General features: G+C 40.6%; 1 protein-coding gene across 3 annotated transcripts in view; it reads right to left on the reverse strand.

Annotated features, from left to right (window-relative positions):
* Nucleotides 1-2971: 2971 nt before the first annotated feature.
* LOC124721393 (exportin-4-like) overlaps nucleotides 2972-26550 on the reverse strand; it is a 238996-nt gene continuing 215417 nt past the window's right edge. For all 3 annotated transcript variants that reach the window (XM_047246333.1, XM_047246334.1, XM_047246335.1), the window contains 4 exons: nucleotides 25860-26043; nucleotides 24861-25216; nucleotides 18176-18268; nucleotides 2972-3364 (listed from right to left, as the gene is read on the reverse strand). In XM_047246333.1, coding sequence (XP_047102289.1) covers nucleotides 3170-3364; nucleotides 18176-18268; nucleotides 24861-25216; nucleotides 25860-26043 — 828 coding nt within the window. In that variant the 3' untranslated portion in view covers nucleotides 2972-3169. The remainder of the gene's footprint in view (nucleotides 3365-18175; nucleotides 18269-24860; nucleotides 25217-25859; nucleotides 26044-26550) is intronic.

The following is a 26550-nucleotide window of genomic DNA, read 5'->3' on the forward strand; positions in this document are numbered from 1 at the left end:
GTGACAATCAGTTTTAAGCATCTTGCATAACATTTCAAATGTGACAAAGATCACTGTGCACTGGTTTACACGACTTTCACATCCATTCAAAAAGGCTGTGGGACCAAGGCAGCAGCATAAACATTTAGCTGTCATATACCAATCAAGATGTGTTAACGCTACCTAATCACCATCTATGACTGCTGGGTGTATCACTATGACTCCAAGACAAAGAAGTAACAGAGCAATGCAAATGAGTGGATTCACCACCGCCAAAAACTATGAAGACTCAGCCATCATTGGGCAAGGTGATATTGAGTGTTATCTGTCAATGCCATTGCGTAGTACAAATTACCCCAGGATAATAATACTGAAACATTGTGACGAGGTTACAGGAGCCTCTCAAAATGAAGCATTGCAGGAACCTGTCTGAAAAGGGGTTTTTGCTCAATCTGAACAGGAAACAGTCAGAGATGCTACATCTCTGGGGTATCAAATTTTGCCTCACATCCCTATTCTCCCGACATGGCACCACCCTCATAATGAGGCTTTGGCAAGATACTCATGTGGAAAATGGAATGGTGCAGTAAATGCAGCAGACCTCATACTAGGATCAATACGGTAACAAAGAGGCAGCCATCGATAACATGTGAGATACGAGAATAAATACAGAACCATAAACTGGGGTGAATAGGGACACTTTTGTGTTTCTTTTGTTATTCCTGAACAATAAATTACTTCTGTACTGAAGGTAACATTTTTATATTCTGTAATATTGCTCATGCTATCCATGCCATATAAAGAAAATCTATTCTCCTTTTTCCTCTACAAATATATATTTCTTTTGTTTGTGTCCCTAGTCCTGTGTGAAAAGGGACAGGCATTTGTTTATTATTGTGTTCCCTATCCAAATGTCTTGTGGGGTCTATAGGGACATAATTTTCTTTAAGACTTGATGATATTATATAAGTATGGTAGTACAAATGAACTTCTGTTTATTTTAAATTGATAACTATAATTTTTACAATACAATTTACTATTATACAAATCAGGCGTAACATAAAATTAGAAAACTGATTAATGAAACAAATCAGTCATTACAGAAATGAGTTTGGCTTGAAGGTGTAACAGTTGTTCTTCAAAATGCCAAAAATATTAGCTTTTAAGAAAACACAATTATCGGGCACATCAGGAAACACAAAAACATCTGAGCACTTGTTTGACAGGTAAAGAAATATTCAACTGTATTTTCCATTTTCCTTATCAATTTGAAGAACCTTTCCAATGAATACCTTCAGGCACCCATCATAAGAAAACTTCATCTTAACCCAGTCTCCTTCCTTTAAAGTGTTTATCTCATCATCTGCAGTGGCTGCAGCACCATTTTGTGCGTCTTCTACAGAAGAATCTAGACCAATTGGAATAGTTTCTTCATCATTAGATAATTGTTCTGGATCATCTACACTGGTTTTCTGGAAGTCTGCTAGAGTAACACTGCGACCAGTTGGGACATTCAGTCTCTCTTTCCAACTTCTTGTCTGCTCTGTTTCATCATTCTTGTAGAGCATTACTTTCAAGAATTCTATCAGATTGACTGTTGCAGAGGCTGGGGCAGCAGTTCATGTTTCTTCATGTTCAATTGGCAAGTTGTCAAGTACTTTCTTCCAGTTAAGAGGAAATATAACTGCCTTTCGAAAACCACTTTGGATATTATCTTTCAACATTTCTTCCATTAAATTTAATGTTTCCTTCGTATGAGAAGGAATATACTTTTTCCAGAATGAGATTTTCACTCTGCAGTGGAGTGTGCGCTGATATGAAACTTCCTGGCAGATTAAAACTGTGTGCCCGACCGAGACTCGAACTCGGGACCTTTGCCTTTCGCGGGCAAGTGCTTTACCATCTGAGCTACCGAAGCACGACTCACGCCCGGTACTCACAGCTTTACTTCTGCCAGTATCTCGTCTCCTACCTTTCAAACTTTACAGAAGCTCTCCTGCGAACCTTGCAGAACTAGCACTCCTGAAAGAAAGGATATAGCGGAGACATGGCTTAGCCACAGCCTGGGGGATGTTTCCAGAATGAGATTTTCACTCTGCTAGTTCTGCAAGGTTCGCAGGAGAGCTTCTGTAAAGTTTGGAAGGTAGGAGACGAGATACTGGCAGAAGTAAAGCTGTGAGTACCGGGCGTGAGTCATGCTTTGGTAGCTCAGATGGTAGAGCACTTGCCCGCGAAAGGCAAAGCTCCCGAGTTCGAGTCTCGGTCGGGCACACAGTTTTAATCTGCCAGGAAGTTTCATATCAGCGCACACTCCGCTGCAGGAAGGGAGGGAGAGGGGGGGGGGGGGGAGGGAGAGAGAGAGAGAGAGAGAGAGAGAGAGAGAGAGAGAGAGAGAGAGAGAGAGAGAGAGAGAGAGAGAGAGATGAATGCAACACATAAAAAACAATAAAATAAAAATAAGTAACATAAATAATTAGAACAATAATGAATATTTAGTTATTTTAATTGGTTATGTTGAAAATACTCCATCAGCACACTGCGTACAGTTTATTTTACAAAAATGGTATTTCAGAAACCAACTTTATTACACATGGATATATGAGGCTTGAAAACTGCTTTAATTTATGTTTTAATAAAAGTTTTCATTTTTCAAAACTAGTTAATGGTGGTGGGGTATTTTGCAAAATTTCAAATTATCACAAAAGCTGATTATACAGTTTTCAAGACTTTTATTTACATATCAACTTTTATATGAAAAACATTTTTTATTTATCATTATTTTGGAGATATACCCTCTAAACTTAATATACCAAATGACCTTTCGGGGTGTGTTTTACCCCTTTAAAGTGAAATTGGGGGAAAAAAAAGAAAAAGAAAAACACATTGCATTATTTCCCCCCCCCTGTGCACACCTGTCAAGTTTCATCAAGATCATTTATTTACACTTGGGAATGTTCCCTTGTGAGTCAAAAGAAATGAGTAAACTATCAAATACATAAGACTATCTTTATTTAACCAAAAATTCTATCATTTACATAAGCAACAAATATTTCAAATTTTTCGCTAGGTCTACTATCTCTGCTAGTTCACATACATGATAACATTTTGACTGAATCTACTGATCATTAAATAAATGTATTTCCACAAACATTTAAAAACATACATCACATTCATCTGTACAAAACAAACATTATTTGTAAAACAGGAAACCACTAACATCAGCAACAAATGTTTCGAAGTTTTCCCTGAACTTCTTTTTTTCTTGACGGTCCATGTTCAGTGAAGCACTTTGGGTCAGCTTTTCGAAAGCAATTCTTAATCTGTCAGCACTTCCTTCATCTGCCTGGGAATTCAATGCTTTCTGAACAACAACTTGATATTCATCCTAAAAATGATGAATTGTATTGTATTACCACAAATACTTGAAAAATACAGTTATAGTACCAGGTAAGAAAAACAAGAATGGGAAATCCTGGGTTGGATCTAGACAATAATATAGCTGAGGCACTGAGTGGGGAGTAGTCACGTAAAGTAGTAGTGATTTTTGTTCAGCTCTGAAATCTGAAATGAATGAAGGAAGGAAATGGATTGTGGTTGAGGATACAAAGGGACAAGAAGAGGATACAAACATAAGAGCAGCAACAGTTACTATAGATGCAAACGGGGAAAAGGCCAGGGAGGAAATGGAGACCTAACAGAGGGAGACTGTTAACAAACATGGTTGAAGGTATGCATCATTTTATGCAAGTATGGCAATCAACTGTCTACTTGTAAGATTTTTGTCACGAATGTGTAGTTAAGAACTAGCCTGACCACCCAACAGTTTCAGGGTTTGCTTCTCAGCAAAGTTTGATCAATTTCATCAGATGCTCAATAAACTGAACTTCAAACCCTTTGGTCCCACGACCTCCAGGCATCAATCTCCACTACTCACTTTAATCCACCATGTTCACCTTCCAATGCCTCCCCCCCCCCCCCCCCCCCCCCCCAAAAAAAAAAAAAAAAAAAAAAAAAAAACAGCTTCAATTCTCAACGTCTCATATGTTGCTTACAATTTTAATTTTGGAGTACACATATCATTATCATTCTTTGACCCTTTCTTGATTCTTTGACCGCTTCTACATTGATTTTTCAGCAATTTCATCTCTGTTCTGTCCCTTTCGTCTTCATACTGCAAACAACCTACCATATTTACTCGAATCTAAGCTGCACCTGAAAAATGAGACTCGAAATCAAGGGAAAAAAAAATTTCCCGAATCTAAGCCACACCTGAAATTTGAGACTCGAAATTCAAGGAGAGAGAAAAGTTTTAGACTGAACCTCCAAATCAAAACAAAGTTGGTTCATTGTAACATGAGACACAATTTAGGTCGAATGTATGAAGATACAGCTACAGTATTTTGGATCGAGTCGTAAGCATAACAGTTAAGCTTTACCAAGTAGCCATTGCTATGTGTCAGGCGCTCTGCATGTATTTGTACAGGTACCCTTCATTTTTCACCTGCTTCGTCTGGTTTAAATCGATTGCTTATTTTGCTTTGATCTGATAAATGCAGCTCTCATTTTATAGGTGTTTACGTCACTCTAAGCTGAAACTGCATTACTGTAATGTGTCACGCATTGTTTGTCACATTCTGATAATGAGTGTTTACGACCTGTAGCCGCCCGCGGCATGGCTTGCTCTTGTGTGCGCTACCGCGGCTTACAAAAAAAAAAAGAGAGAGGAATTGTCTCATAGGCGAAACAATGGCTAGAGACTGTATTTGTTGTTACTTAAACTGCTGCTTTATTTGCTAATGATCAACAAGAACCAAGTAATAGACTGCGTATGATAGATGTTCTGAACGAGAGTTTAACGAAAATTTTTCTCTGTTTGAAAATCTTTGCAGACGCCTCTTTAGTACATTACATTCTGCACAGAAATTAGAGTCGTCTTAGATTTAAAAATCTAGTCAGTTGCCGTGCTTCATTTCTGATTGTATCACTATTCAGCATAAAAATAATATGAATATAAACATGACATGATATGCATATTCTTCCGCGTTTGCTGTTGTCTCACCCTAGTTTCGTAGTTTATTAGGCAGACTGGATTTAAATGAGATAGCAGCAAACACAAAAGAATACATGGCATAATGTTTACATTCTTCTGCCTTTTCTTTTCATTTATTTACTGATGCAGAGGTTTTGGCACCAGTATTTATCTTTGTGTCTGTAAAGCATGCCTGTGTAGCGCCACATATATTCGACGGCAGAAGTTAGTTGTGGCGGCACCTACCAACAATTTTCAGAACTTCCGATTACTTTGCACTCGATTCTAAGCCGCAGGCGGTTTTTTGGATTATAAAAACCGGGAAAAAAGTGCGGCTTAGATTCGAGTAAATACGGTACAGTTATACCTGCCTATACCTGTGAGAGCTGTCGCTGTCCATGTACTCATATCCTCCTATCCTGCTGTCAGCTATTCTCTCCATCCCCCTCTCAAGAAGGGTAGTCTTGAGCAGTTCTGACTATAAAGAACATATTTCATAAATACAATTGTATGCATCTCAAATACTCTTGTCCTGGCAGGAATTAAATGAATTTGGAAATCCTTGCTCCTATTTATATTATTCGTGCATTTTATTTTGCAAAAATAACATGATTTCTTTAGTTTCAACACACATCAAGGATGCTATTTTTGGCATAAAGTAAGTCAAACCAGCAGCCGTATCAGCCAAAACGAAGAATTCTAATCCTTTAGAAAAGCTTAGAAATTCTTTTCCCTCAAAAATGGAACTGATGAGGTCGGAAGACCACAACTGTGAATAACTGCTTTATTCACATTTAGTGATTTGCTGACTTTTTCATTCATCTGAAAGGCAAAAGGAATTACAATACACATTGAACTATATCCTAAGTCAGATCACTAGTCCCATCTATGTCCTTAATGTGAAAAAAGCATTAGTTAATGGAATCTAAATGCAGTAGAACGACCAAAGTAACTTAAGTGTTCTTATCTTTATTTTCAACCCTTCAAGCTGTTATTTTCCATATGTGCACCTAGCCTACTGGCAGTAGCTGATACGGCCAGCTGGTACAGGAATGCAGAACGTAGTGTTTTAGTGAAATTGCTCTAAGGTGGGAATTATTTGTAGAAAATTAATTAAATTTTCAGGAATTGTTAACAATACATCTTCATTTTAATTAAACATACATTTTCAGTGCAGTGTACCTCGAAACAAAGTCCTACACCACAATCCTTGCACCAGAACGATGTTTCCTTTCATTTTCCTGTAGCATACTGTGCCCCTCTTGTAGGATTTATCCTCTTGTCTGTGGGTGGGACCTTCTCAACGAAATGCCTTGCTGTGAGACATTTAGGCATAGCATTTGAAGGCCACCCACATTGAGGTGAAGCTACACTCTTCCTGCAAATTTCCAGCAGTTCTGACATGAGAAGCAACCTGTAATTTACATGTGTTTCTTTCTTTGTCTTTTGACTGACTTTATAAATAATAAATGCATTATGCACTGCAATGTTCACCAGCTAACCAAATGTTTCCATATATTACTTTACACTTTTCCTCCTTTCCACGAAAAAAGGTGGTTGTTTCTGATCCTTTAGATCTACACAACCCATAAAAGAAAAGTATTCTTTAATGCCACTTTTGATTGCTGTACCAACTATATCATTACAGAATGCTAAAATAACGGCCATCCATTTTTCATCCATCACTTTCAGTACCATAACACCCTGTGAGTGATATGCTACCAGTTCACCTTTCTTGAATCTTGCATTTTTCAAGGTATCATGTATCTTCTTATTCAGTCAAAGTGTGTCAGTGACTTTCATACCTCTTTCCTTCAAAAAGTGACACAAATGCACGTTGTTTTATTAGTTGTCCACCCAGAGCATATGGCTTATGTTGAGAAGAGGCTCAACAAGTTTTACTACAGTCTGACTTGTTTTCAGAGTATCTGCAGAACGAAACTTCATTTCTGTCTCTGTGGGGCTTCCCGTATAAATAATAAATTGCTATAAACATCATGTTGATGATTCACAGATGTCATAGGACTTCATTCCAAATGGTGCTGCTTTTAGAGGTAGGTACGTTTTTCTTGCCAACCTTCTTTTCCATCACATAAAAGGTCCATCCGCAGAAATTTTACCCCATGTTGTATGAATTTTTAAAGGTTTCATCCAAATGCTGAATGACTGATCCCTACTTGAACAATCTTTTATTCCTCTCAAATGCGTGCAGTTCCTCATTGTTTACAGAATAAAGGAATCTACAAAGTAACTCAAATTTGTCTTGGTGCATATTCTGGTAAATAGTCGGCACATTCAGAAGTCAATGTTTGCTGAAATAAGATTTTATGGGTGATTTCTGACTATTTCCCATCAACGTATGCAGTGCAAAAAAACAAAGCTCATCTGCATCAACATGTACCCAGTTACAAAGCCTAGAATGTGATGTATAACAGCCTGTTTCTGAATAAAAACTGCAGCAAAACAGTTAGTTTCATTCAGGATTGTTTCTACAATTGACTCATCAAAATGCAGCTCGAATGCTTCAGCAGCAGAATTTACTTATTTCATTGGTCCACGTTTACCAACAAATGGTATTTTCAAAGGCACAGTAAGAGCTGTCAACTTCTTCTCACTTCCAGTCTTCTTCATGTCGCAGAACTTTTTCGATCTCATCCTCACTATCCACTGTTTCTTTTTCAGTTGTTTAGGCATTTGTTCCAGTCAGTCAGTATCAATGTCATCATCAATATCTAGATCACTTCCATTGTTACTTATGCTAATTCATTCATTCATCAGCTCACTAAGAATCACAAGACTCTGCTATGATGTAATGCTGCATGAAGTATTTGGCTGTATCGTTTCGCGTTAGTGTCACTCAGACTGTAAGATTCAACAGTTGATTTCATCAGACATGCCCACTTTCTACGGAAGATCTTTAAGGTGAGTCTGCACAGATATGTCTACAGTGAGCTGACAAAGTAGTATTGCCCATCATTAACCGTCAGCAGAGCAATACAGTTTTACCTGCGAGACTGCAACTGCTGAGTACATGGTCAGGATACTGCCAGTGTGGATTCTCACAGCATGTGAGTACATACTAAGGCTACAGGCTTGAGGGTTAATAAGGAAATATAATGAGCTCTGCACAACTTGAATGTGACTGATAAAGAAGATGCATACTGAAATTATTGCTCCTATCAGCTTAGAAACAGTGAAAGCCAAATTTTACATAAGTAGTTTTCTTTTCAGATGTTTGCTTGCATTTCTGTTTCTTTGCAAACAGCATTCTCATTTCTTGTGCCAGTGCAGAAATAGTGACAGCAAAATTTATTATATGTATAGCAATTATAAATAGCTGATAAGAAGATTATTTCACAGCCAGTACCATTTAATTGTGTACCACAGTAAAAATGTATTTTGCATTTGAGTTTCGATTATTGTGACAAACACAGCACTGTGATTTCACTTTAAATAATTCCCACATTTATTTAATACAATCTTCTTGTTATTAATTGTCTACTATTAGGTGTTGAATAAATGCACCACCAGCTGAATACACGAACTTATGAACCAAAACGGAAATTGCTATTGAACTTAAAATTGTTGATGACCACTAAAAGATCAGACACTTTAGAGATAATTAAAATTTCCAACAAATGGAATAATATCAATGTGGGCAGTCGGAAACCTATTTCTGAAAGCTTGTTTATTTTTTTAAAAAATTTGCATTAAAATGAGGACATAGTTGAAACAATCAAGAAAGACAGAACACCTCAGGTAAAATGAAAATAATGAAGATAACAGCTGTTTTAGAGTGGGAAAGGAATGTGTAAACATGTAAATACATGTGAAATGATGATGTCTAGGAATGAAAAATGAATTTAAACCCACTATAAAAGACATCAAAGTAGACAAGAAAAGGAACAAAATGTACTATTCATATGGAAGAGGAAAAAAAGAATGGTGGGGAGGCAACTGAAAGGAAAAGGGGTGATCACTAATGAGAGTTCAGAACTGGTACAGAACTGCTAATTATTAAATCAAAATGACTACCTGGGGCGCTACAATATGATTTTTCAGTTGAAATAATGGGGAACAAAGGAGGAGCCACCATGTGTGCACTATCCAAACAGAAAATGCCAGTGTCCTTTGGAAACACGTTTTAAAAAAAGAACAGCACCCAATTCTTTTACAACTATAAATCGAAGTGAAACGAGAAAGAGAAATTATGCTTGTTGGAGTCAACCTTGACCACTGCAAGCATAAATGTGTTGAGAGAATGACTAAAAATAAACAACAAATACTGTCATAACTTTGCTGCAAATGCAAATGGGACACACTGTGCATTCAAGACGAAGGAGAAATAAGACCAGAAGGAGAGAGAATGTGCTTAGCCTTAGAATCTCCACACCCTAAATATGGCACAACAATCTTCATAAAACCTGACAGGGACGTAACATCAACAGACAGGACCAAATGCAATAACATCGAGTTACTAAGAAACAAATGCTGCACTTTCACTGTGACATCTATATATCAACTCTTTGGAGAAAAGATCAGCCTGACATTACAGAAAAACTTCTGTAACCAGAAAACAGCTCATAATAGAATATTTTCATAGACACAGCACCATATGGGGGCTGTAAGGAAACAGATGACAATGACCATATATTGGAGCAGCGGGCTAAAATAAATAACTTATTACTATTATACAATCCAAAATTACCTTGCACCTTTAAAAGGAAAATATGACAGCATGGTTACAATCTTTTTAACTGTTTCACCAGTACAAACAGGCACAACCAGTGCTTGGGAACCACATAAAACCCTATCTCCAAAAGTCAACACAGTCCAACTGAAATCCAGACATACGATCCAGTTAGAACAACAAAAACATTTCAGAGAATGTTCCATTTTAAAAAGGCCAAATGGATACAACATGCTGAAGATTTTGATGCAGAAGTAAAGAAACTCAATCTACTACAGAGACAGTCTCACGCAGAACTACACTAATGGAAATGCTGAGTCAGGAAAAACCAAAGTAGGGATGGACATGACACAGAGCAGCAAAAGACCTGCAACTTAATAATCTTAACTACAACCCCAAGGTTGCCAAATAACAATCCAAAGTAACAACCAATGGGAAATCCAGTAAAAGATGTCTGAAGTCCAAAAATCAATAGATGCCCACACCAAGAATCAAATAACTTTGTTGTGCCTCTTGCCTTAAAAGAACTCATGCTCAATATCACTCTTATGAAACCTACACAAATTGTAAGAACGAGTGATATTTAACTGCACAGTGAACCCAAAGCTCACCCCTCCAACCATCACCAGATCAGGAGAATCATTCACCAGAAAAATCTTGTCCATCACTGAACATTTAGAGGAAGGACATCAAAATGAACAAGTAACAGGACTAGCTCTGATTGACCTAAGTTATGCATACAACACAATGAACCACACACCCAGGGTAGTGTTTTGTTGCCCTTCCCCCCACTTTCAACTTTCATAGTATACACTGATGACAAAACACCACCAAATTAGATAATCCACTTCCTGTATGCCAATGATGTGGCAATCACAGGCGAAGGAAAGAGTTTTGAGGTGGTAGACCAGTGGAATAATAATATCAAGATAGGGACAACTGGAGTAACAAATGAGATTTCAGGAAAAAGGAAACTAGAACATAAAAAATCTTGGATGACAGAAGAAATACTATAGATCTAATCCAGAAAAGGAATCAGCTCAGGAATGAAAATAATGTAGATGAATACAAAAGAATTAAAAATTACATCATAACCAAATGCAGACAAGAAAAACTGAAACAGACAAAAAGCCTTCCTGAAGAGATAGAAGAAGTTCACAAAAAGGGAAAACAGGACCACATTTATACAAAAATCAGAGTCCTTCAGTACAGAACAAAATCTGTAGTAGTAAAAAGTAAAGAGGGAATATCACTGACACACGCTGATGAGATATGTCGTCATTGGAATGAATACCTAGAACTGTACGATGATAAAGACTTCAAGAATGAACATAATCTAACTGAACATATAGCCCTTTGGAACCTCAAAGAAGGAAAAGCGACTGGTGTTGATGACATCCTGCAGAATTGCTGAAAAATTTAGGTAATAACATGGAAGACCAATTATGAAGAGTAATAAATGACAGATGCAAAAGACGAATCATGCCAAAAGACTTCACACAATGCAGAACCATTAGCATACCTAAAACAAGAAAGGCAACTGACTGCACCAATTATAAAACACACTCAATATTATCCCATGCCTCTAAAATACTCACTAATATAGTTAAAAGCAGGATAAAGGGAGATATAGATAAGTAGTCGTATATTGGAAAAGACCAGTTTTGAATTAGAGAAGGCAGAGGAACAAGAGAAGCAAGTCTGGCCTTGCACATACTATTAGAGAGAAGGATGGATGTGAATACAAGAACTTTTCTTATCTCTGTTGATTTAGAAAAAGCTTTTGACGATGTGACTGGGAACTACTCTTTAGAACTATGAAAGAAATAGGATTGACTGGAAGAAAGAAGAATGGTTAGTCAACTGTATCAGAATCAAAGCACAAAAATAAACATCGGTAAGATAGAGAAACAGGCCACAAGTACAAAAGGAGCTAGACAAGGATGTCCCCTATCCCTATATTTATTAACATTTTCATTGAGGAAGCTATTCAAAGCATGAAGGAGAAGACAAAGGGAATAAAGCCAATGGCGAAAGGATACACTGTATTAGATTTGCTGATGACATTGTGATAGTTGCAGCCTCTGAGAAAGATATGGATAGAATGTTGCAAGTCCTATAAGACACTCTTTAACAATGGAAATGGAAAACAATGGCAGAATGGAAAAAAATATGGGAGAAATAAAAACTAGCATAAAAACTGACGATGTCAGAACTGATCAGGTGAAACAATATTGTTATTTTAGTAGCATAATCACAGAGAACTATAGATACTTAATGGAAGTGAAGAGAGAGACTGCATTGACAAAACAGGCATTTAGGACTAAGAAAAACATTTTAAACAGCAAACATATGAATACAGATGTCAAAAAAATCATTTGCATCGAATACACTGCTGTACGGAACTGAAAGTTGGACTCTGCCTGATCAGGTGGGGCCTTATAGAAGTGGACTAAAGATTAAGTTACACCGTGTTATGGCAGGCCAAGTAACTTTTATTGTGCTGCACTGCACTTCATAGTGACAGAGATTCATGACACTATTTTTCATCAGGTCTCTGTCAACAATGGTCTGAATGTTTTACCAATTGTTCAATTCATTGACAACAGAACTCCAGTCCTTGGCCATAGAACCATTCAAGAATAAATGTGTGAACATCTTCATCACTGGAAATCGCATGGTGCAAGAACTGAACTTCTTCGGGAATCTGTACAGCCTTAGCCAAATTGTTGCTACCATTCCTCTACACCTGGATGTGACATTCCATTTGGTACATATACTGTCAGAATGCAATTTACACATATTTTCCACAAGAATCCTTCTGCCCACTTACTTCAACCTTGGAACATGTTTCTGGTTGCTGTGCTATTTCAGTCAGACAGTGTTGTGCACTTACTATCTGAAATGCAGCAGAACTGTGTCTGCAGGCACCCAGAACATGTACTCACTTCTGACAATGTGTCTGCAGTAGCCACCAGAAAGATCGCGGGAGGCGCACATCGGCACGGCGCGACACTGACGGTAGTTGCCGCAAGTAGAGTCCTGTCCACTAGAGGGCACGCGAGAATTCAGCCGCGACCTCTGCCGGCGGAACAACAACAACAACAACTCAGGCAGCACGGGCCGTGCCCAGTCAGTTCACATCGGGCATGCCTAGGACACAGTTCCCAGTCTACGCTATGTGAAGTGCGACGGAAAACGTGAACCGTGTTACTACACAATTGGCAACGAGTAGGGTTGTTCTTTCGCTTGTTGCGTCGTCGTTCCGGTTTTGCAGCTTATCCGCGGCATGGAGGATTTAGTGCGGGTTTTGGTTGAGCAGCAGACGGAGCTCATGGCCACCATGAAACAAGTGCTTCCGGCGTTGTTCTCCATGCAGTCTGCTCCAGCGCCGTTCCCTCCTCCCTTTCCCCCATATGACGAGATGGCGGAGAATTGGGACGCATATGAACATCGCCTTCGGCAGCATTTCCAGGCGTTTCATGTTGCCGATGTGGAGGTATGTCGTGCTCTTTTCTTGTCTTGGATATCTCCCTCGCTGTATCAAGTTTTGCGGCAGCTAGCGCCGTTGCAGGAACCCTCGTCCTTGTCTTTTGACGCATTGTGTTCATTGCTGTCTTCATATTATCGCCGCCGCATGCATGTTGTGGCGGCTAGGGTCGAGTTCTATCAATGCAAGAAGCAGCCCCATCAGCCTTACCGGGCATGGGCCGCTACCCTGCACGGTCTTAGTCACAAGTGTCATTTTGTCACGGAGCAGTCGCGAGAGTCATATGCCCACGTTATGGTGCGCGATATCATTGTTCGTTCGGCCCCCGATAGGGAGGTCCGGCAACGGGCCCTGCAGTTAGAAGACCCTTCCCTTGAGGACATCCTGTCCATTGCTCAATTGTATGAAGTCTCTCACGCCGCAGGTCAACAGCTGGAAGCATGGTGCGACGTCGTGGCAGTTCAGGGCGGTGCGGCCGCGTCCACTGCGTCCGGGATGGACGACGTGCAAGCGGTACAATCCGGCTGTTACGGCCACTCCCGCACGGCGCGTAAACAGAGTTCCGGCCGCCGGCCCCTGTTACCGTCCTGTGCGTCGTGCTATATACGTCATGATTGGTCAGAGTGCCCCCAGCATTGGGCCGTTTGTCGCAAATGTAATAAAGAAGGACACATTGCTAAAGTTTGCCGCTCAGCCTCGAAAGAATCGAAGCGGTACAATCCGGCTGTTACGGCCACTCCCGCACGGCGCATAAACAGAGTTCCGGCCGCCGGCCCCTGTTACCGTCCTGTGCGTCGTGCTATATACATCATGATTGGTCAGAGTGCCCCCAGCGTTGGGCCGTTTGTCGCAAATGTAATAAAAAAGGACACATTGCTAAAGTTTGCCGCTCAGCCTCGAAAGAATCGAAGGAAGCAGGTACAGAGGACATGGACGTTGACATTCAGGAAGTTTCATAGGGCCAGGCTCCCGACGCATCGGCACACAAACTCTTTATCGAGGTGTCGGTTCGGTCGCGCCGATTACAACCGCAAGTAGATACGGGCGCGGCTTTTTCTTTGTTGAATGCACAAACTTATTCTGACCTTGGGTCGCCCCCGTTGGCGCCAGTTTACCGGCGTCTACGCAGTTATGGTAAGAAGTTCATTCCCCTACTGGGTCAATTTACTACCGACATGACTTACAAATCAGTCACTTGGCCTATTACTTTCACTGTTGTTAGTGATGCGAGCTTCGCTAACCTTTTTGGCTTGGATGCCTTTCAAGCTTTCGGTTTTTCTATCGCTGACACCATACAGTTGGTCTCCAAAGACGTTCCCTATCAATCATTGGAATCTTTGATCTCTGACTTTCCGGATATCTTTGAGGAGGGCCTGGGGCGTGTTTCAGACTTTGAAGCTCACTTAACGTTGAAGGCATCGGCTCATGTGCGCTTTCTACGCGCGAGGCAGATTCCCTTGGCTCTCCGCCCTCAGGTAAAAGAAGAGCTAGACCGGCTGACAGCCCTAGGGGTCGTTCTTCCCATTTCTTCTAGTGAGTGGGCTTCGCCCCTCATTATTGTCAGGAAACCCTCGGGAAAATTACGTCTTTGAGCCGATTTCAAGGCCACCATTAATTCCCAAATGGTGGTGGACACCTATCCTTTGCCTCGTGCTGATGAATTGTTCTCCGCTGTGGCGGGAGGCCAATATTTTTCGAAAATCGATCTTTCGGAGGCTATACCACTTGATGAGGACTCCAAACGGCTGGCGGTCGTCAACACCCTGTTTGGCCTTTACCAATAGCAGTGGTTGGCCTTTGGAATATCCAGTGCCCTGGCAATGTTCCAGCGTTATCTTGAGCACGTCACGTCGACAATCCCTAATTGTATTAATTACCTGGACGACATAATTGTCACAGGCCGCAGCATGAAGGAACATTTCCACAACCTTCGCACCCTCTTTCTCAAATTCAGGTCTGTGGGCTTGCGCTTCAACCTGCGTAAGTCAAATTTCTTCCAACCGTCCATTGAGTATGTGGGCTACACCATCTCTCGGCACGGCGTCCAGCTGCTACGAAGTTTGGTCCAAGGTATCGTCGACCTTCCGCGGCCCGCTTCGCTGAAAGAGTTACAAGCTTTTTTAGGCAAGATTGCCTATTACCACCGGTTCATTCGCAGGGCTTCCACCATAGCCCGCCCCCTGTACTGCCTTCTGCTCAAGGGTGTTCCTTTTGATTGGTTGCCTGCATGTGAGCGAGCGTTCACCTCGCTGAAGGGCCTCCTCACGTCAGCGCCTTGTTTGGCTACTTTTGACACCCATAAGCCGTTGGTCCTGGCTACAGATGCTTCGCAGTATGGGGTGGGGGCGGTCCTGGCCCATCACAACGCGGATGGTTCTGAGCAGCCACTGGCTTTTGTGTCTAAAACTCTTAGTCCCGCGCAGGCCTTTACTCCCAGATGGAAAAAGAGGTTTTGGCCATTGTCTACGCTGTTACCAAGTTTCACCCTTTCTTGTATGGCATGAAGTTTCAGTGAATCACTGACCATAAGCCGTTAATATCGTTATTTGGCCCCGCCTCTCAGATTCCGGATAGGGTGGCCCACAGATTACAGCGCTGGGCCTTGTTCCTCCCTAAGTACCATTATGACATTCATTTTCGCCCTACTGGACAGCATGCCAATGCAGCCGCTCTTTCCTGTCTACCGGTGGGCCCGGATCCTAAGTTCGATTGAGAGGAGATTATGTGTTTTCATTTGGATGTGGTGTCCCGCCAAGTGGTTGATGGCTTCCCGATCACTAGTTCTAGAGTCACCAGGGAAACGGCAGCTGACCCGGTTCTACGGCAAGTAGTTCGCCTCATTCAGCAGGGGTGGTCATCCTGACCTCCAGGCCGGGCCTCGGACCCTCTTCGTAATTATTTTTTTCTACGAGACCGCCTCTCCGTCTCGGAAGGAGTTCTCCTTCTGGTTACCAATGATACAGCTCCTCGCATGGTTGTTCCTGCAAGTTTGCGAAGGGAAGTCCTCACGTTATTACATGAGGGGCACTGGGGTGTTTCCCGTACTAAAACCTTGGCTCGCAGACATGTGTACTGGCCCAGTATTGACAGAAAAATTGAGCACTTGGTGGCCGCCTGATCCCAGTGTGCGAGCTAACAGGCATCTCCCAGGTCAGCGTTCTCTTCATGGCCGCCTGCAACTCAGGCATGGGAACGTGTTCACATCAATTTTGCGGGCCCGTTTCTCAATGGCTTTTGGCTCATTGTCATTGATGCTTATTCCCGATTCCCATATGTGGTTCGCTGCTCCTCAACCACCTCAGAAGTTGCAATCCAGGCACTAGCAAAAATCTTTTCTGTGGAAGGTCTGCCAGTCACCCTGGTCTCGGACAATGGACCTCAGTTTATTTCGCAGACCTTCCAGGATTTTTGTAGGCGCTTCGGTATTCGGCACATTTGCTCTCCCCCCTTTCATCCACAATCGAATGGGGAAGCCGAGCGCATGGTGTGCACATTTAAGACGCAGATGAAAAAGTATGTGCACGAATTCCCTGCGGAGGAGGCATTGACGTTTTTCCTCACGGCATACCGGACCACACCAAATGGAGTACCCGGCTTTCCACCGGGTATGTCGGTCTGGGCACGTCGGTTTGGTCGCAATCCACGGTGGATACTGGTGGTGGTCCTGCGCCGAAATGGCCGCCGGCTCTATACCTTGCAGGCGGGGAACCGGGAGGTACGTCGTCATCAAAATCAGCTACGTCCACGTTTGGGCACCCACCCTCCGACCCCTCGGGCACTGGCTTCCCCATTGCCGGCGCCCGTGTTGGTTTTTCAGGGGGACGCTACCGCCCCTTCCCCCGGTGACTCCGCCGCACTGTGATGGTTCTCAGCCTTGGCAACTCCAGCACCGGCATCGCCATCTTAGGGATGACCCAGCGAGAGCCGGCCCCCCTCGCAGGCCTGGTTTCTCAGGAGGCTGGTTCACCTGTGGTCGTACCTTCCCCGTCGTCCCCGCCACTGGGTCTTGCCCCTCCCGAGGTGGACCAGGATCCGGAGTTCGACGGCTTGTCTCCCGTTCTGTCCCGGGCTCCGGTGGTGGGATGACAGGGGCCTCTTTGTGTGGATCACTTCCAGCCATATTCGAAGGTTCCGGCTCGAGGGTTGGCAGATCCCCTCAACTCCAGCCTTCCGATGGACGTGGAGGTCATCACTCCTGCACGACGCTCCACCTTCCGACCCAGTGGAATGCAGTGGCTTCACCTCCAGGAGGAGGAGGAGTGCAGTAGCCACCAGAAAGATCACGGGAGGCGCATATCGGCACGGTGCGTCACGGATGGTAGTTGCCGCAAGTAGAGTCCCGTCCACCAGTGGGCATGCAAGAATTCAGCCGCGACCTCTGCCGGCGGAACGACAACTCAGGCAGCACGGGCCGTGCCCAGTCAGTTCACATCGGGCATGCCTAGGACACAGTTCCCGGTCTACGATATGTGAAGTGTGACGGAAAACGTGAACCGTGTTACTACAGTGTCACTCTTGTTGTGCAACGGTCTTATTGTGGAACGATGTATGCAACTAACTTTATGAAGCCCCTACACAGATGAATATGACTACAGATGTGATTGTCGCAAATACTGCAATACGGAATATCTTCTGACCTGCCCTAACTTTGCCAGTAAATGTACCCTTGATAAATTATGACAAGAAAGTATTGGATGTAGCCTAATTTTGATATGAAAAACTTCGATCTCTGGACATGGAAAAATAAAGTAAGACTGAAATAACTACACTGGTTTATTTGGTGTATCAAACAATATGATGTCCATTTCCTGTTCATATAAAGAAGAACAATACTAAAATGTGAAACAATCTGCATCCAATACCACACAAATGAAAGTAATACTAATATAATACATGTTTACTTGGCAAAAAAGTCTAACTGTGCATGAATTTTAGAGAGAGAATATACATTAGTAGAGTAATACTAGCTGAACATTTTATAGCTCACCTGGTAACAGCATATAAGTGCATAAAGTGCTGACCCAGCATTTGTCATGGCATCTGAATTTACTTGACGAGTGAGGATCATTTTCATTATGAACTGTAAAAAGAAATAACAATATCAAAACTGAGAACAATTATGATTCTTCAAAATAATGTGCTTGTTTAACCATTTAATTTCTGTGGATGAGTTAACTCATCATACTTTGCTACTCCTTGGATGCTGGAGAAATGTTTAAACACAGCCCTCAGGTTTCCTGAAGCACTACTGACATGTTTACACATCCCATTCCACTGATCTCTCACTGCTGTGGACGAGTTACTACCATATCTTGGCGAATAAAAAAGTTTTGAGTATTTATTATAAAACATGTGTGTCTTTTGCATGCTATCATTTGCAAAAGACATCACTTCAATATCTTGAACAGTTTAGGGCCTATGAAATGTGACAACTGCTTTGACCACAGTTCCCAAAGCGCAGGTACAAAAATGGGCGCATCTGGTGTGACCGTCCGCTGGATATAAAAACCAACATCTCAAGAATGAAATGAGGTATTGTTCTGCTCTCAATTTTAAACAAAATTTTTTAACTTATCTTCATTTCATACACAGCAATGTATCAGCTAAAATAAACCATACACAAAGTTTGCGCAATGCATTTTAACCTCTGAAAACTCTTTAAGATTTCATGCAATGGTTTACTTAATTTGATTCAGTGCAGTTACTATGAGGTACAAGGAAAATAAACTGAGTCCTTTATTGAGAAAAGCTATCAGACTGTAAGATGTGCAAATATCAAATTTTTTCATCACAGATTCTTTTTTTAAAATTGGATGATAAGTATTGGAACACCATCTTTCAGCATAAGTAACTGCATTTGGCAAGCAGTACAGCCACAAAAAAGCCATGCTCAGCATCGAATGCACAGTGTGTGCCTGTAGCAGCAAAAGGGCTAATGTTAACAGCCATAAACTGACATTTCACATACAAAAAAATCAACATCCTCAGAATCCCATACCTAACAAACAGAACTACTACACACTTCAGTTACAATTATGAAAGAAAACTTTCTGTGTATCCAAACAATAAAGTTATTAAACACATGATCAAATTAAACAAAACTACTTATGAAAATAGTTGGCTGAATGAGTATAGTAAGGAAAGTTCTGGCAGAATGCAAATAATTTAGGATTGAAGGAGGCCACTCACTGAATAAGCAGAAGCATTGGGTTGTCAACAGGCACACACAAAAAAGAAAGAATACTAGCTTTGGGAATAAATCCTCTGATGAGCCAGAGTACATATGTACACATACAAGTGGTCCTGGAATAAGAAATGTTGGGTGAGCGTATTGGGCAGGTCTTGCACTTGGATCTTAAACAGCAATGTGACTCCTGTGGCAAGGGGTTGGGAGTAGGAGTGGCATATGGATGGACCAGTATATTGTGTAGGTTGGGCAGGAGAAGGAATACCATTTTAGGAGGGGCGGGAAGGATCTTGGGTAGGTTGTCCTTCATTTCCAGGCATGATGTTAGATATCAAAGCAATTCACAGGCTAGATTTGTTACCGATAGATTCAAACAATGTGCAAGTATTATGGAGCGGCTTTGTGAACTAAAATGGAAATCCCTAGAGAAGGCAACCTTCTTTTTGAGGAACACTATTGAGAAAATTCTGGAAACCTGCATTTAATACTGACTGCATAACGATTCTATTGCTGCCAACGCACATTTTGGAGAAGGGCCATGAAGATAAGAGAAATTAGGGCTCATACAGAGGCATATAGAAGTCATTTTTCTCTCGCTCTGTTTGTAAGTGGAACAGGGTACCCTCTGCCACACACTGTATGGTGGCTTGTAGATGTACGTAACACTACTCAATAGCCACTTTGCATCTGGGATGTGATTTATTAATTAGTGTCTATTTTGGTGTGTGGAGTCCAAATCGACCTTCCAAAATGTTACAGGACATAAGATTTGTGTGTTTTTAAGGTTTTTTTTATTGTTGGATCTTCAATCATGTGAAAGAAAAGTTTCGTAAATTGAGTGAAGGAAAGCTGAAAGAAAGTGCATTTCTTGGGACACAAATAAGAAAATTGATGAAAGATTAATCCTTTCAAATCAAACTCACAAATATTGAAGTAGCTGCTTGGTCCTCTTTCAAAGCAGTGTTAAAGGGCTTTTTGAGCAATAGAAGAGATGATAACTATGTTTTCATTATCAATGATCTGTTAGAAAGTTACAACAATGTATAATGTCGCTTAAAATTCACTTTTTACATCCGCACCTCGATTTCTTTCAGTAAAATTTTGTAGCCATAAGCTATGAGCACTGTGAACAGTTTTACACTCTTCTACAAAGACATCCATACGATGAAACACTGTTATCAAGGTCACTGGAACCCTTTCATAAGTTACTACTGTGGGGATCTTGTTAGGGAGAGTGATGAAATGGCAAACAAAAGAAGAGAACTGTTGTCAAATTTTTAACACCAAAAAAGATGACAGTTGAAAATATGTTTAGATCATCTGTATATACAAATATTCAGTAGTATTGAATTCTAAAGTTTTGAACACATGTTTCTTGTTTGTTTTAATTCTGTCACAGCATTCCAGTACTGTTTCTGATTCTGCTGTGTATCTAGGAAATATACTGTGATAGAGAAAAACTGATTTTACCAATGAATTCAGCACTGCAAAATTAGGTAAATCCACCCATTTACAAACCAGATGCAGAAAAAAAGTTTAAATTTGCTGACTAGCGTAATCTCAAAGCCATGGCAAGGGCTACAGTCGAAGGAGACCAGGGGATAGTCATGTAGGCAGTTAACAATTTGGATGGTGTTCTGAACAAAAAGGGGCAAGATTAACCAAAGCCAACCCAGTCACCCTCCCAGCAGACAAAAGCTAGACCACTCTCATGATGAATTTCAGTGACTATCTGACAAAAGGCTTCCACCAACTACCTGACTCCTCCAGTGACAAACTCTACCATAGTGATCCCATACCAGAAGACCAGCATAACCTCCAATCCCTATTGAAATTAGACCCATCGCAGAACCATTCCCTTGAGTCAATCTCCATCCTCGCCCCAACAACACCCCCCCCCCCCTTCCAAACCCACCTTCTATGTGCTCCCCAAAATCCACAAACCCAACAATCCTGGACACACCATTGTACCTTGTTGTTATTCCCCTACTGCAAGAATTTCCACTCTTGCTGACCAACACCTTCAATCAATTGCCAGAAGCATAGCCTTTCAAAAATGCTAGCCACTTCCTTCACACTCTTCACCCTCCCTTTACCACCTGGATCCCTCCTTGTCACTGTTGCGGCCACCTCCCTATATGCCAACATCCTATATGCCCATGGCCTTGCAGCTATAAAACACTACACATCTTCAGACTCCAAATCCACTACCTCATTCCTCGTACATCTTACCTTACAAACTATATCTGTACACACAACTATTTCTCCTTTGTGTGGAAGGTATAAAAACAAACAATCTATCCATATTCCTCCACAACCACAACACCTTCTCACACATCAACTTCACAAGGTCCTCTTAAAATGAACATTCCACCTTCCTGGATGTTGATCTCCATCTCTATAATACTTCCATCTGCACCTCTGTCCATATTAAGCCCATTAACTACAAATATTACCCACATTCTAACAGTTATCACCCTTTGTCCTTCACAGACAGATACTACCCCACAAACCTAGTCCACCGACAGCTTTCCTGTGTTGTATCCTCACACACCCTTAATCTTCCCCCCCCCCCCCCCCCCCAAGAATCAGCTACAAAGGAGGCACCCCCCACCCCAAACAAAATCACCCAATATCACCACTGACTGAAGCGACTGAACCACATCCTTTGTGATGGCTTTCATTATCTAACATCATGCATAGAAATTATGGACATCCTACCAAAGATCATTCTCACCTCTCCTAAAGTGACATTCTGTCACCTACGTGACCTCCACAACATCCTTGTCCATCCCCATGCCACTCCCAATCCCAACCCCTTCCCACAGGGATTATACCACTGTGGAAGACCCATATGAAAGACCTGCCCAATCCACCCACCCAGCACTTCCCCTTCCAGTTCTGTATCAGGTTTATCCTATCCGATCACAGGGAGGGCAACCTGTGAAAGCAGCCATGTCATACACCAACTCTGCTGCAATAACTGCACAGCCTTTTATATCGGTGTGACAATCAATCGTGTGTCCACTAGAATGAATGCTCACTGCCAAACTGCGGTCAAGAACAAAGTTGACCACCCAGTGGCACAACATGCAACTGAGCACAGCATGCTCAGTTTCAATGGCTGCTTTACAACCTGTGCCATTTGGCTCCTTCTCTCCAGTACTAGCTTTTCTGAAATACACAGATGGGAGTTAGCCTTGCAACACATCCTTTGTTCCCGTATCTCTCCTGGCCCCAATCTCTGCTACCTAACTGTTTCTCCTTCTCCTGTCCTTTCCCCCTCTCCCATCTACACCTCCACATCACATCATCATCATCCACCTCACCAGCTCTGAGCACCTGCCACCCTCTCTCCTGAATTTACAGCAAGCAAATCTGCTACCACCCTCCGGGCTGCTAGCTAACCTCTTTTCCTAGCTCCCACCTCTTTCTCCCTCTATCCCCTCCAAACTAGTCCACCTGCTGAAATGCAATCCTGGCATTGTGTATCCAGCCGGCTTAATGTAAGGGCTTGTGTGTGTGTGTGTGTGTGTGTGTGTGTGTGTGTGTGTGTGTGTGTGTGTGTACGATTTATTCCAAAAGCTAGCAAGAAGTCTTCTTTCTCTTTTGTGTGTGTCTGTCAATGACTCAATGCTTCTACTATTCAGTGAGTGGGATCCTTTACACCTAAATTACTTAGTTGTGTGAACAGTGTTGTGAAAACACTTCAGTTTTTAGTGGTAAATTCAAACAGTTTAGAAATTATCATCACAATTGTAAAAATGAGTCTCAAAACAGATTGGGTATAGACAATGAGTAATAAAAATAAATTTCTTTGTTGCACGATAACTATCACTGTATTACAAGAAAATAACCAGAATTAAAACATTTTTAAAACACTCAAAGTGTTGATGTGGTATGGTGTCAGAACAATGGTGAAGAGAGGATAAGCCAAATTTTTCATTTCATGGTTATATTATTGGACACATTTTGTATCAGTAAATGGAACCCTGGAGAAGACAGAGTATTTACTACATACTGCTATAATTTTTGTATTATGTATTATTTTGAAATGGACAAAGAATTTTCTAAATGATTTTATGATGCCTTTAAAAAATTCATGATAGCTGTGGACCCAGTCACAATGAAGATTATAGGATGCAGAATTTATTAATGAGTGTACAAAATATTATAATTAATAGATTGTGTAGATGTCCAGGTGCTAATTTAAATACGTTTCAATAATTACTGGTGACAATAGTAATATCTAGCCAAAATGCATGATATTTGCTTATTTCAATATAGAAATGCCAAATTTAATGAACATGTTTCAAGAAAATTTTTCTATCTTTTAATATTAGAGGTCTTACAGCAAACAAATTTCAACTCCACATGGAATAATGGTTGCTTTTATAACATTACTATTAATTCTCCACAAAAATGTGAATTAATTGTGTGTCACTACAGAATGTTCCACATATTATTGCCACTAATGAGTTTAGCTTTACATAAATATGAAGGGAAAAAGTGAAGTATAAATTCTTAACAACTGTAGAATCAGGTTCAAAGCATGCATCCCTAACCACTTTAAATGAACTGAATAATAAACTCAACAGGTACATCTGCAATACATTCACTTATTGTCAAGACCACTAGGATTAATGTTTTACACTGTATTACTGTCACATCCACAGATGTTGTAAAACTTGTTAACTAAATTCTCAAACTCCAAATATATGGACTTCACATGTAACTTCAAATTAATGCTAGTTTTTGAGAAAGAATGATATCTTTCTGCCCCCAAAACTACCAACCAGTTTCGATTATTCCTATCCTTTCAAAGTCTAAGTTCATTACATACACTGAAAAAAAGAAAAAAAAAGAAAGAAAGAATCTATTTCAAAAAGCATAATCTCCTCTCCAACAGTTAGCTTAGTTTCTAAGAGAGCAAAAGTACTAAAGCTGCTATTGCTGCCTTTCAAGTTGTAAAATAAATGGTAACAGCATTTGAAACTAAGGATACTTTGGCTGTAATGATGCCATCTGACAACCTGACATTGAATGCCTATCCACTGTAATTCATTTTCATCTCTTCATCATGTTGTTATCCTCAACTGTTTCTCTTAAAATGTTCTCATTATTTCTGATATGCTCTTGCAGACATATCAGAGTGCATTTGTTTAGTCCAGTATTTTATGGAATTTTGGCTGTCATATTCTCTGAGTCAGCAATCCTCTTTTACTCTTTTACAACTATTATGTTTAACGGTACTTAAGAAGTTTATTTCAGGTAACTAATACACACCTGCAACATTTTTAATGGTTACTCAAAATATTTGTTATACTTCATATCTGACAGTTATATTTACTTCAGCGCTATCGACTACCTAACTTCTGTGTAACATCTTTTCCAGTTGTTCTTGTTATCATGCAAGACAGAAGAACCAAAAAGTTTCTGTCATTGAGTGACAGCAAAAGATGAGACTTTTGTTTACTGAACTTACCTCCAAAAACTTCTTGACAGTGGCACCAGCAACTGATGCTTGGGAACGAGAACCATATATATGTGAAGCCAATCCTTCCACAAGGTCAAAGCTCAGCACAGAAACATCATGGCCAAGATCTGATAGACCCAATGCTACTGACTCCATGAGGTGAACCAACATATTTTCAGGTAATGCACAGACTTTGTCTGGATACAGTTCACTCACAAATGTTATTAACTTAAAATACTGAAGACACAATTTTGGAAACTTCAGCAACTCTATACTCAGTAAGGGCATCAGAGTGTTCAATCCAAACAGTACAATATCTGCTGCATCATATCCATGTCCTGTTGACTGCACTGGATGCTGTAAAACTAAAAACCAAAAAAGTAGTATCAGTTACACTTTACAACTACATTTAAATTAAGTATCATAGTACAATTATATTACCAACATGCTCTAAAAAAAAAGATTTATAGAAGTAGCACAATGACAAGTACATTTCAACATCTTCATAGAACCCAACAAAATTAACAAATTGAAATAAATGTTGTGCTCAATCTTCTTATGCAACTAGATAAGGAAACAATTTTGCTTCAGTTTTGCAACAGAAAAATGCAGGTTCAACTGATCAGATATAATTTTGGTAAAACCACTACTCAAGTGCCTCTACAGCCTGTTGACATTCACTTCTCACAGAACTGTATACATTCACATTTGATTAAATTTGGAAGCAAAAATGATGCAAATAACTCAGTGAATGTATTACCTGAACAGTATGTGCTTGAACGAAAATCTATTTTTATGACACCTGAGTTCCTTTACTATATTAAATTATTTTCTCAAACAGATGAATTAATTTGTATTATCAATACATATGGCATTCAATGAAAATATTTATTGTCTTCCATGTAAGGAACAGTGCCTCGTCTATTTCATCTGAAAATAACATCTGATCAAAACCAGGCATCAGGTAAACCATGTTGAAGGTTTACGCTGAATTTTAAATTTACTTACCACTGGGAACTAGATCAACCACGTAATCCTTGGACAGCAATCCCGTGAGGAGCTCAAGCAGCAATATTATATCTTGATATGCATTCTCTTCAGCAGCTGCCTCTATACTAAAACGTCCTTTGTTCCTTAATGTATACACTTTTACAGTCTCAAGAGCTGCTGCATTCAGTCTTCTGCTGTAGGCCTATTAAAGTAGTACAAATGTTTAGTAAATTACATACAGCTACATCCAGAAAGAAAAGAAATGTAGCCTGAAACTCTTTGGCAAAAAGCATACAGCCCAAAATCATAGTGTCATTAATAGCAGCTGCACACAGTTTTCGTATTTGAATTATTACAATGAACAACTACAGAAAATCAATGTCTATATGTACAGTCACATAACCATTACACAAAAATATGATGGTGAAACTAACTTGTCCTCTGTAGCAGCTGGTGTCTTCCTGCTACAACAGTATGACAAAACATTCCTTGTTCAATGTGTACCCCTTGTTAATTTACATAATCCTAAGGACGAATGGAGAGGGACTGCATTAAAAGCCAAACTGAAAAAAAGATAACTGAACAATAATGAAGCAGAAAAATTTAATAAAATGAATTTATTGGAGAAATTTGTCATCTTAATAGGGCCCTGAAATAAGAAACTACAAGAAATTAGTAGTTTCTGGCTTCAAAAACCAATTGCTCTTTT

This window comes from Schistocerca piceifrons, chromosome X (assembly GCF_021461385.2).
Source record: "Schistocerca piceifrons isolate TAMUIC-IGC-003096 chromosome X, iqSchPice1.1, whole genome shotgun sequence".
Classification (NCBI taxonomy): domain Eukaryota; kingdom Metazoa; phylum Arthropoda; class Insecta; order Orthoptera; family Acrididae; genus Schistocerca; species Schistocerca piceifrons.